The 12,868-nt window shown below is 40.7% G+C and overlaps 1 protein-coding gene across 3 annotated transcripts in view; it reads right to left on the reverse strand.

The window, feature by feature from the left end:
- MAEA (macrophage erythroblast attacher, E3 ubiquitin ligase) overlaps nucleotides 1-12,868 on the reverse strand; it is a 123,274-nt gene that overhangs the window by 17,685 nt on the left and 92,721 nt on the right. For all 3 annotated transcript variants that reach the window (XM_067567651.1, XM_067567650.1, XM_067567649.1), the window contains one exon: nucleotides 11,938-12,014. In XM_067567651.1, the coding sequence (XP_067423752.1) occupies nucleotides 11,938-12,014 (77 nt within the window). The remainder of the gene's footprint in view (nucleotides 1-11,937; nucleotides 12,015-12,868) is intronic.

A 12,868-nucleotide genomic window follows, 5' to 3' on the forward strand; every position in this document is an offset into this window, starting at 1 on the left:
CCTGACCAAGTACCATCAATAATTACCACTGGGAGAAGGGCAATGAGTTTGCTGTACCACTACATTCCAAGCTATCTGCCAGCATCAGCTTTGTCTATTTTCTTCCATTGGTGTCTTGCCTCCTCTCTTATGCTCCCACACCTACCATGCCATGAGAACACAAAGTATGATATTTGAGTCACTGAATTTCTGCAACCGTCATTGGAGTAGAAGAAAAACATGACAGATTCTCATACAGAGATAATTTAATAGTATGGATGGTGGAAGGGTTCTATACAATATTTAAACTTGTAACCAAAAGAAAGTAATTTTGATTAGTCAAGTCTATTCTTAGCAGCCTGACCAAGTACCATCAATAATTACCACTCAAGGCAAGGCCGTATCATATCACACCTCACCTACAACAATTCCTTCAGTTACAGAAGACAACTACATCACCAGGTGAAATTCTGGCCTCATTGAAGTCAGTGGGAGTTTTGCCACTAATTTCAAATGAGGCCAGAGCTTCACGCGGCACTTAAAAGATTGTAAAAACCTCAAAGATTATATACTGGCTACTCTTTTAGATTCTAGACACTACAGGCAAATGGACAAGACAATTACTAACCATAACTGTTGTTCTCTGAGATGTGTTGCTCATGTCCATTCCATGTCAGGTGTGTGCGCACACACTGGTGCCAGAGATTTTTCCCTCTGCGGTACTCGTAGGGCTGGCTCTGGTGCCCTCTGCAGTGGCCCATGTATGTGCCACTATAAGGGCGCTGCCAGCTCCCGCCCCCAGTTCATTCTTGCCGGAACTCCAACAGAGGGGAAGGAGGGTAGGCCATGGAATGGACATGAGCATCACATCTCAAAGAACAACAGTTACAGAAGATTAGTAACTGTCTTTTCTTCTTCAACTGTTGTTCTTCGAGATGTGTTGCTCATATCCATTCCATGTCAGGTGACTTGCAAGCAGTACCTCTGGAGGTGGACCAGGAGTTCACAGAGGTGCCGATTGCCATATTGCTCTGCCAAAGCCCACATCGTCCTGAGCCTACTGTATGATGGCATAGTGGGATATAAAGGTGCGAACAGAAGACCAAACTGGGGCCCTGCAAATGTCCTGTATTGGACCCTGGGCTAGGAAAGCCACTGCTGAAGCCTGTGCGCTCATCGAATGGGCTGTCAGAGTTGCAGGAGGTGCAATTTTTGCCCTGCTCGTGACAAGTTCTGATGCACATGGTAATCCAAGAGGAAATCCTCTGTGATGAGAGTGGCAGACCCTTCATTTGCTTGGCTACCGCGATGAAGAAGTGCATGCATTTTCAAAAGGACTTAGTTCTTTTGATGTAGAAAGCCAGCATTCACCTGACGTCCAAGGGGTAAAGATGCAGTGCAATGCGGCTTCAGAAAAAAGACTGGAAGGAAGATGTCCTAGTTGACATGAAACTGCAATACCACCTTTGTTAGAAATGGAGGGCACAGCTGAATCTTATCTTTGTAAAACACAGTATATGGAGGTTCCAATGTTGGAGCCTGGATTTCAGAGACTCGCATTGCTGATATAATTGCCACCAGAAAGGTAACTTTCCAGGACAAGTGAAGAAGCAAACAGGATGCCATGGGCTCAAAGGGAGGCCCAGAAGTTCATACAAAACTAGGTTGAAGTCCCACGAGGGAAGCGGGTCTCTGACCTGCGGAAATAGCCTTTCCAAGCCTTTCACGTATCTGGTCATCATCTCATAGGAGAAGACTGATCTGCCCTGGATATGCAGGCAAAAGGCTGAGATGGCCACCATGTGTACTTTGATTGATAATAATGCCAGGGCTTGATGTTTCAAGAGAAGTATTCATTCCAGAATGGAGTGCAATGATACCTGGGTCAGGGAGAGGTTTTTTTCTGCCACTCAGCAGGAGAAGCATTTCCACTTCCCAGATAAGTTGCTCTACAAGAGGGTTTTCGACTTTCCAGCAAGACTTTCTGAACCTGAGTGGAGCAAACTTGCTCCTCAGGACTTAACCCATGCAGCATGCACCGTCAGATGTAAAGAGGCGAGGTCTGGATGTAACAGCCGATCGTGATCCTGTGAAATCAAGTCCAAATGGTCCGGGAGTGTCGAAGGGGCTGCCACTGCCAGGTCCAACAACATGCCAAACCAGTGTTAATGGGACCATGCCGGAGAGATCATTATGACCCACCCTTTGCCCTTCTTGATCTTTATGAGGACCCTGTGGATGAGTGGGATCGGTGGAAAGGCGTACATCAGGCCTCCTGACCACTGCAGGAGGAAAGCGTCAGGAAGCGAGATGTTGTCAGGTACTTGCAGGGAACAGAAATGGTGACATTTCCTGTTCTGTTTGGTTGCAAACAGGTCCACCTGGGGAGTTCCCCACCTCTGGAAGATAATCTTGACTGCCTCCAGGTGCAGGGAGGTGAGAAGAAACGGATATGCTGAGGTGATCTCCCAATGTGTTCATGACCCCCGGAAGGTGTGAGGCTTCGAGGTGGATCACATGTTCCATGCAAAAGTTCCACAGACTGAGTGCCTCTAGGCATAGAGCTGAGGATCTTGCTCCCCCTTGCTTGTTGACATAATACATTGATGCTGTTTTGTCTGTCAATACTTATACTACCTTACTCAACATCTGGGGGAGGAATACTTAGCAGGCTAGATGGATTGTCCTAAACTCTCTGACATTTATGTTTAATGTCAGCTCCTCTGTGGACCAGAGGCCTTGGTTCCTGAGGGAGCCAAGGTGGGCTCCCCACCCTAGGCCCAAGGCCTCCAATACCAAGGAAAGTATTGGAAGTGGGGTCACCAAGAGGACCTCTCTTGCTACCTGTGTAGGGTTTGTCCACCATGCCAATAAGGCAAATACTCGAGGTGGGATCGTAAGGATCATGTCGACGCTGTGTCTTTTCGGGGAGTAAACTGACACTAGCCACATTTGAAAGGTTCTGAGGTGCAGTCTTGTGTATTGTACCATGGAGGTACATGCTGCCACATGACCCAGCAGTCTGAGGCAAACTCTCACTGTGATGAGGGGGTGAGATGTGACCTTGGTGATCAGGTCTGACATGGTTTGAGGTAGAAATGCTCTGGCCCAGATAGAGCTGAGGACAGCTCCAATTAATTCCATCCTTTGCACGAGTACTAATGTAGATTTCTGCTCGTTTACCAACAGGCCCAGTTCTTGGCAGGTGGCCCGTAGTACCGTAACACTGTGCCAGACCTGAGCTTCTGAGAGACCCTTAATGAGCCAGTCATCGAGGTTAGGGTAATTTTGTATTCCCTGATGTCTGAGGTAGGCTGCAACTACTGCCATACTTTCTGTGAACACCCTTGGCGCAGCTGATAGGCCAATTGGGAGGGCTGTGAATTGGTAGTGGTTATCTCCTACTATGAACCATAAGAACTGCCTATGGCCATGGAAAATGGAAATACGGAAGTATGCGTCCTTCAGGTTGAGGGTGATGTACCAGTCCTCCAGATCCAGGGAGGGGATATTGGATGCCAGGGAGACCATACTTCAGCTGGTTGAGATATTTGTTGAGCACCCTTATACTGGTGCATATGCATGCCACTGCAGAGAGCGCTAGAGCTGGCCCTATGGTCACTAAGGGAAAAATCTCCAGAATTGGTGAATGTGGCGCACAGAAACACTTGACATGGAATGGACATGAGCAAGCACTCGAAAAACAGGTTTTTACCATCATTAACACAGGTGGGTCAATACAACTATGACAGAGTGAGCTATAAATTTATTCTGCCCAATACATCACCAAAATTGCTAGCTAAATTCTCATTGCAGATAATGGTGTAATAGGCAGAAAGAGCAGTTTGATTTCTCATATCCCAGGATGAGTTTGTAAACTTTGGGGGTAAGGACCTTGTATTTGTATTTGATTTGTCCGTAAAGTTGACCTATGTATGATGGCATAGAAGTTAAACAAACAAAGACAAACACACAATTTATCTGACACAAAACCAGAGCAAATTTGACTGAGAAATCAGAGAATACGAAAACCCACGATTTTCACAGTCACTACTCCAAGTATAGCTGCAGTATACACATTTACAAGATATACAAGCCACATGGATCTCTACCTACTATATGATTGAATGTATTAATCAAGAAGTGGCAATAACTGAACACAAAATGTAAAGTGTTATCAGGGAGTACATGTTCTGCATTCTGCTCAATGGACCATGCTAGAACACCTTTTTTTAATCTCGAACCCCTTTAATAGAAGTCAAATAAGTTTGTACTGAAAAAGCACCATAAAATTCTTCCACTTATCCGCCTGTTCAGAAAATAAAAATAGAACAAAGAAAACCAAGATGCTGTCCAAGCCTAGTCTTATAGCAGAAATGGATCCAAAATTAGTTTAGTTTCCCTTTGTACACAGCACTATTTCTTAACCAAGGTTTCCTGCCTCCAGCTAAGATCTAGTTGAGTACAAAAAGTCTTTATAAGCATCTCAATCAAACCTTTCATGATTACCCCTCTTACATTATACATCTTTTACATCCTGACAGTGTTGAAAAACCCTGGAATGCAATTAAATATGCAAAATTTCAACAGAAGTGTAGAAGTCTGACAAAAGCCAGGAAGTGTGAAGTTAACTTATTTTGTAAAAGGTTGGGGTTTTTTCGTAAAAGGTTTTACCTTTTTTTTTTTTTTTTTTTTTTTTTTTTTAAAGCTGCATGAATTAGAGATGGAGTATTAGCCTGAACTTTGAATTTTCTATCTGTGAGTATGTCACAGTCTTAGCATTAAACAAACAGTTTTGTATGTTCTTGAAACTTGCTCTTTCAAGAGCACTCTGATGAACTACTTTGGAGCAACTCAGTGTGCATACATCATATTCTAAAAAGCTTCAGAAATTCAAACATTGTTATTAAATAAGATATATATTTTTAAAGCTCACATCAATTGTATCCTAAAAGCAATATGTCACTTTGGAGGTTCTCAGCAGGCAGTAAGCAAAGCTTTCAAACTTAAACACCAGCTGCGTTTCAACAAAATGTCAGCTCTCCCGAGTTCCATTCATACAGGAAACTACTTGGTAAACAGCCTCTTTCTCTGCTTTTTAATGGATGCCTGACCTATTTATTGCACCATGGACACAATACTGAAAGAATCCTGCTGCAGGCACTTAACAGAAGCAAGCTAATAAAAACAGAAGTTGTGGAGGCTTGCTAAAAGCAAATCCGAATTTTTATGCTACCCCTTCCAAAATGTCAGTTTTCAAATTTTCTTTGTTATTCATTAAAATATTTGTTTTCAAGTTAACAAACCAGACAAGAAATATTCAAAATATTCACTAGTTAACAGTATTTTCTAAAGCAAGTTTCTTTGGGGGCTAGCAGTGAGATGTTGAACACAGAATGCACAGTGCTATAAGTGAATCAGGGCTGTCAAAAGCATTAACTTAGACAAAGACATTCTGCAGTTCCCCTTTTTCTTATGGCAGGAAAAAAACCCAAAACAATGCAGACAGCACTATTACAACTGGAAAAGTTTTAATTGCCAGTTGCATCTGTTGCGATTCAAGATCAACTAAATATTTTATATGGAATACACATATCCTTTGCCCTTAAAAATCCAGTGTAATGATTTAAAATATGCACTTGCAGAACAAGTTAAGGTGGTAATTCAATTTATAGACTTACTATACAACTTAGGAAATATGAATTCAAATTCAACCTACTTTAAATAAAGGACAGAACCTCATCACACCCCACACAGGTAGGTAATCCAAATAAGTGAAAATTCATACACTGATTTTGTGGTGGAGGTGTAGGCAACTGTTGGGCAATTAGAAAAGGGGAACAATCCCTTTTACTATATTGGACATTTCCTTTTACAATATAGGACATTCTTCTGAAAGACTAGTGAAAATCTTGTGTGTTCATTTTAAGACAGGTGGATATCTAAATAGCACCTTGATATATAAATGAAGTTGTTATAATTATTAGATACTATTCAAGCTAGTGTGGTGCCCACAAGTATGCTGTGTGTTGCACACACACATACTTTGCCCTGCCACAAAGGGCTTACAATTAAGAAAAGATGCACAAAATGAGGAAAGAGAAAAGGACAGAATATACTAGCAAAAGCGCCAATTCTTTCAATTATTCCATGTCTGCTCCGAGTCTGAATGAAATATAGAGCAGATGGCAGATCGGGGCCCAAAGTGATTAGGATGTAAACTGGCAAGTGTCTTATTAATTCTATGGAGGAAGGAAGGTCTGTTATATAATTCCTTGCCATTGCCAATTTCCCACTAAACATAGTTATTGTTTCTAGCCTTAGCATTTTAGTTGCATGCTCATGGTCATTTGCCTTTGACAGCTTACTGTCTGTAACCGTTAGCTTTTATTTTCTTTTACTTATTTTATCTAATGTATTTACCCCTCCCTAGCACTCTTCTAATTTTCCTTATGTTTAGAATTTTGGGGGGCCTATTTTAAAGGTTTTCCATTTATGTTGTAATAATTTAGATTTATTTTATAGGAGTTTTACAAAAGGGAATCAATCCACATGCTTTAGGCACCCTTTATATATCTTAATAATATAAGTGCAGAAATTTAAAGATAACACGCCAAATATTAATTTTTTGCACACTTACAAACATTATGTACTCCTATTTAGTGTTAGTGCATTGTATTTTTATTGAAGTGTTTCAGTATAATCAATTCCTGTTTCACTCCATTTTCCCCTGACCAATTACTGCCAACCATCCGCACTGACACAAACAATCAAGACCCTTCTAGCAAGAGAGGCCCAAAAGAAACAGTTTGTGATGTCAGTGTGGTTCCTTGCTGTCACTCTTCTCCTCCCAGAGAGATGCAATGCGGGTCTTTCATAGATCACTACCTAAAGATGCCTGGGTGGGCGATTTTACACACCTTAGTGGCTGGGCTGACTCAGCACACCCAAACGTCCTCTCTGCCAGGCAAGGACTCACTAGCAAGTTGCACAGAATTTTAGCATTTTGGTGCTAAGAATTTATTTGCTTTGTTCTAAGCAATAGCATGCACAGAGAGTGAGGCTTCAGAACAGGTCTAGTCCTAACCTCCATGAAACGTTCTGCTGAAATTGCAAGCAAATGAAAGTCAACTTGATGTAGTTTAAAGACACAGCTACGTTTAGCTTGTTTGGTTTGGCAGTGCAGCAAATCATGGATCAAACTAGGGGCTTGTGTACACTTAAAACGCTATAGCGGCACAATGTAGCTGTGCTGCTGTAGTGCTTCATTGTAGATACTATCTACACCGACGGAAGGGGTTCTCCTATCCGAGCAGGTAATCCACCTGCCTGAGAAGCAGTAGCTAAGTCAACAGACCAATTCTTCTGTCGACCTAGCACTGTCTCCATGGGGACTTAGGTCAGTTTAACAACACTGCTCAAAGGTGTGGATTTTTTACACACCTGACTGATGTAGTTAAACCAACCTTATTTTCTAGTGTAGACCAGACTTAGGTTATTTAGTGTTGACAATATGCTGTGCCGTCATGCAAAAGATCAGAGTTTATTTTCTAAGCTTGAACCTTTGCTCTAATAATGACACAAAACACATCTTATCTCTAAAGTAACTTCCTTCCACCAGCCCTGGAGTAACCTTGAAAGGCTTTTCTAATGCAGTGCCACTGCAGGGAAAGGAAGAAGAAATGTCCACAGACTCTGAATAAAAACATTATGCCACCTTCTCCACTTTGTCCCAGTTCTGGGGCAATCACCACTACATCTTGTTCCCACCCCTGCCCTGTCTGGTTTCTGAATAACGTAAATAACTCCCAGCAATTAAAATAGTACTTTTAGAGCATGACCACCCACTGTCAGGATGCATGGCAACCAGCTTGGCACAGAAGCAATACAAGAAGACAATAAAGCCACACGGCACAAAGACACCACCATACTCAACAGATCTGGAGGGCATTTGCTTCAGCAGAAAGATCAAGATTATTGGAGAGCCCTTCATGCTTCCTCCCAAAAGTTATACATTATTTCTTACATTTGAGAGCTATATCAAAGCATCTGTACGTGTCTGTGGCTAAATGACAGCACATGGCATATTCATGCTTACTAAGACTGGCATCATTCTCTAAAAGAACTGCTTAAAAGACAAAATCATTCTACAAATTACATAAAGCTACTTCTTAGGATGTTGAACAGCGAGGTTGGGTTGGGTTGGGTTGAGAGAGATTAAGATTTGCGGGGAGATAGGACTGAACAGGAAAGATATGATGTGGTAGTTTAAAATAAGCAGCATGTATGAGTGAAGTTGGAACTAGGCATAGGAAACAGAAGAACTGAGATTGAATCTGAAGTTTACTCCCAACAGATTCTCATTGAGAAGAGTCCTCACAATACTGCAGTAATTTTTACATACCCATACATTGCCATTTTCTTCCATTGGCTCCTCTTCATTATGTCCAACTGCAACTTAAGAAGTCTGTCTAAACTGCTGCAGGTCTTTGATTTCTGCACCACTTTATTATGGAACACCAATGATAATTATACACATGTAGTAGATAGAACGACCTTGGCCTCATTGGAAACAACCTGAGACTAGATTAGCTTCAACATAGCTCTAATAAAATTAAACCAATCTCTCTCACCCACACCATACGATATAGTGGTGGGTGAAGGGGAGTTTCTGCCTGCCCTCTATCACAAGGTCTGGTGTTGGGCACCTGGAATGAAGCAGGCATCCACTTGAGACCTCAAGCCCACATTGCTTCTTTGCACAAGGTCTCTTCATCCATCTTTGCCCCACTCTAGGGCTTTTAAAATCCCAATACAGACCACTTTTCTCTCCCCCATGAACCCTTCCAAACCAGTTATCCAATTCCTTACAAGGCTTCTTTTGCAATCCTTTAGTGGAGCAGCTCCTTCTCCTTCCAGTTCTCAGCTTTATAAAGGGATGGCACTGCCTATATATACAGGCAAAATTCTTTGCAGTGAAGTCTGCAGCTCCCATGCACCCTGGGAACTAGCCACCTACCATGCCTGGCTGAAAACAGAAGGTAGACAGAACTTAGAGGTCAGCATACACTGTACCTTTCTCTGGCTTCTTCACACACAAAATTACAACACCATACACATTCTTACTTGTCAGTAGAGTAGGTATGAGTAGATCTATGGAAGTCTAAGTAACACTACATCACACAACTTTTGAATTTGAAACCTTATCTTCAGAGATCCATAAAAGTCTTTTAGAAAATTTAATTCTAGTCCAGTCCTAATTAAGGCACAAACACCCAGAGGCTCATCCCTAGAGCTCCAGCTCCTAGAGTCACATGCTTATATTAGAACCTCAGCTTTTGTAAAAAAAATCTATGCACTCTTTGGAAATCCCACGCTAAGGGAATTAGGTGCTCACCACCCCCAGCCATTTTTTTAAATTTCTACACCCCTAGCCCTGAAAGATGTAAAGAGAAGATTGAAAAAGTGACCTAAGCATAAGTGAGGATTTGTCTACACAGAAAAATTTACTGGCATAATTACATTGGTAAATTTCCCCATGTAGACTACGCTGAAGCAGTGAAATCTGTCTGAGAGCGCAAATAGCTTGAAACAAGAACTCAGAGGTGTAAAGTGCTTCATGCATCTCAATGGGGTACTGACTCGCCATTGCTTCAGGGGCAATACCAACACCACCATGAGAGTGATGTGTGTGTGGCTGGAGAAGAATGTAGAGGGTATGGCCCACCTACTAAAGCAGATAAACCCCAACACTGGACCCTTGAACTCCCACCACTCCAGGGTGGGGAAGAAGAGGGAAAGAGAAAGCCAGGTCTTTGCCCCTCCGGGCAGGGCTCCACTCCAACCACCACTCCAACGACAGGCCATGCAGAGCCCCAGATTGTCTCAATAAACCCCCGATTCCTGTAATGGTCTCACAGCTGCCATCTCAAAGAGATGGGTGAGCTAGTGTTGCCAACTCTCGCTAGTTTATCATGAGTTTGATGTTACTTGGTAGTTTCATTTTGTTTTTTTAAGAGGCCCAGTTCCTGGAATCCAGTGATTATGAAAATCTTAGTTTCCATGCAAAGAAAAAAAGTTTAGCCCTCATGGTTGCAGAGAAATACCTAAAAGCACGACCCAATTGTATGCAAAGGCTCAAACACCAAAATACAACATTTATTTTTTAAAAATATGCATGATTTTTGAAAATTTGGGGTTTACAATACTAAACAAGTGAAAGTACAACAGGAACTAGAGGACGAGGTGTGTTGAGAAATACTCTGAGCTCGATGCACATAATGCTGTTCTCTCCAGTATACACAACTAACTATAGATATGGTATATTAATTGAAATATTGCTATGGTATTCTTAATAAAACACATTCCTAAGGCATTGGTTTGTGCTCTTATAGTGCTTGCTGCACACTGATACAAGAAGCTGTCTGTTATGCAAAAAGCAAGCTGACTGTGCAACAACTGGATAATGCAGAAAGCATAATTTGTCACATTTAGGACGTTAACACAGTACAAAATTGCATTAACAGCAGCACAATGTTACTGTAGGGCATCAGTCTAGAAAATCACAGTGCAGGGCAGGTAGCCCATAATTAAGAATCCACTTTGACTTTTCCTCCCTTCTGAAGACAATACGGTATTCCATTCAGATGTAATTTAAATAGTGTTCTGTATGTAAGAATTGAGGTTCAGATTAGGAACTTTGAGAATTTGTATTTGTTTCTGTGATGTATATGGTATGACTGTAGCACTACCCCTATCATAAAAAACTTCTGTTACAACAAATGATGCAAGTATCCTGCAAATATCCTGTTAGTTTCAACAAGGTTTTATAAAGTAACACTAGGTTAACAAAATGCAATTGGAGTGGTAAGGTAATTATAACCGTGCCTCTCTAAACACCCTCTCTTATTGTGCTGTATCTTAGTAACACAATATTACCACATATTATCTGCATACCACAAAGTCCCAGGAAAGGCATCTGATTCATTTTAACATAATCAGTTTCCTGTTCTGAAACATTATTCCAACACGTTAGATTGAGACCACTGACTCAAAAGCTTGTGCATTTTAAATTATTTCCTGACCCAATAAAATAAGTACTTACCCAGAGACAAGAAAGTTGTCTCATGGTTAGAATAGGGGACTGAGTCATGAATTCTGGGTTTTATTTCCAGATCTGTCATTGACCATAAGACCTTGAGCAAGCATGAACTGTCCTTTCCTACATAAAATAACATTTACACACCTCACAAAAGTGAGGAGAGTCTTATTTTTTTGTAACTTAGTAGAGACCTTCAGATAACAGGCACTGCAGAACTGCAAAGTATTAATATAATCCATTTAATGAAGAACTAAAATATTTCAAATAAATCCTCAAGTTTAAAAGATTGTGAAATGAAAAAGGCTTCAGAGCTGAAACTGTCTATATTTAGTTCTAGACATGAACATTTTTGGTCAAAATGTTAAAATTTAAATCAGATTCCAACCAGTCCATATAAAGAGAGAAACTTCTTTTCTTGAGACATAAGAAGTCTGGCTGAGCGAGCCAATCCCATCTACCCTCTTTTACTTTGTACTCAAGGTTAAGGGTTACTATAGTAACTGAAACTGAACTGTGTATTATAAGCATTTGTCTACACCAAGAGACCAACAGTGTAAAAGTATATTTTTGATGATTGCTTTTGAATTCCAAAGTTTCACAAAGCCTGAAAGTTTTATTATCAGTAACCATTTTAAAGCTTTTAAATATGTATCTAGAATGATATTACTGTGTTTAAAATTCCAAATAATCCAATATGAACTGTAGTCTATTAAATCCCAAGAGAGTGTTTGATAATAGCAATACTGACAAGACGTTGCAGTGGAGCTTCTGGGTGTGCAATAATAGTCTCATGTTTCTTATAAAGCGTAATATTATCATATTAAGAAAATTGTTTCGTAAGCATCCTAATTTCATACCTCACAGCATCCAGTCTCTTGTTCTGTCGAATGAGTTCAATGAACTCCTGAATCCTTAGGCTGAACTCCAGACAGCTCTGAGATTAAAGACAAGACAAGGTCTTAGACGGAGCCATAGCAGCACTGCACATTTCTTATGCGCTCAAAATACTCAGTATGCCACCAAATAGTGTTAATGGCATACAACTTTGCTTGTTTTTAGGTATTCATGCAGATAAAATAGTTTAATGTTGGCTACATGACAGTGAGATGTTGGCATAAAATTCCCTAAAAGCAAACAAAAAGCCTCCTACTCCTCGCCCTTCTTCAACACTAAATTGTCTTAACAGGGATCAACTTTGTCCTGACGGTTGCCACCATCCTCCTGGGTGTGAATGAACAAGTGGTGTTGCTTTGTATTATGTTCCAACTGTAAGAGAGCAGGTACTGTAGAAATTTCTGAGATGAAGCTATAATGAAGGCAGAGGGACCCTCTTAGTTATGGAACTCAATAGAATTGTGCAGGATTGTTGGAGCAAAAGGGGTCTCTGAATTCTTATTTCAATGTTCATGTTAGCATGAAAGCAGCACAACAATTTATTTCACTGAGAACCCCTTTCCCCTACCCAAAAAGAACCCAGAAAAGCGTTTTAAAAGCCATACTAAAGACAATCTTACAGACACTAAAACCAAGTTGCTTTACCTGCTTTTGAAAAAAGGTATGTAAACTGACAGTTTCCCTTTAAATCAAATTTATCACAGGTTCCCAAAACCTATAGGAAAACTTTGAACATGTGGAATTTAAAAAAAATTTCTCCCCCCGAAAAGAACAATTCATTATGCCTCTTTATAGGGGCACAGTCAAGTACTTTATCATCTTTTTAAAAAAAACAAAACAAAACACTGAATCTCTGAAAATAAACTTATTCCTCAAATTTGTCTGCTCAATTCA

This window comes from Emydura macquarii, unplaced genomic scaffold (assembly GCF_026122565.2).
Source record: "Emydura macquarii macquarii isolate MOO-44397 ecotype Brisbane River unplaced genomic scaffold, CSIRO-AGI_Emac_v2 contig_2795, whole genome shotgun sequence".
Lineage (NCBI taxonomy): Eukaryota > Metazoa > Chordata > Testudines > Chelidae > Emydura > Emydura macquarii.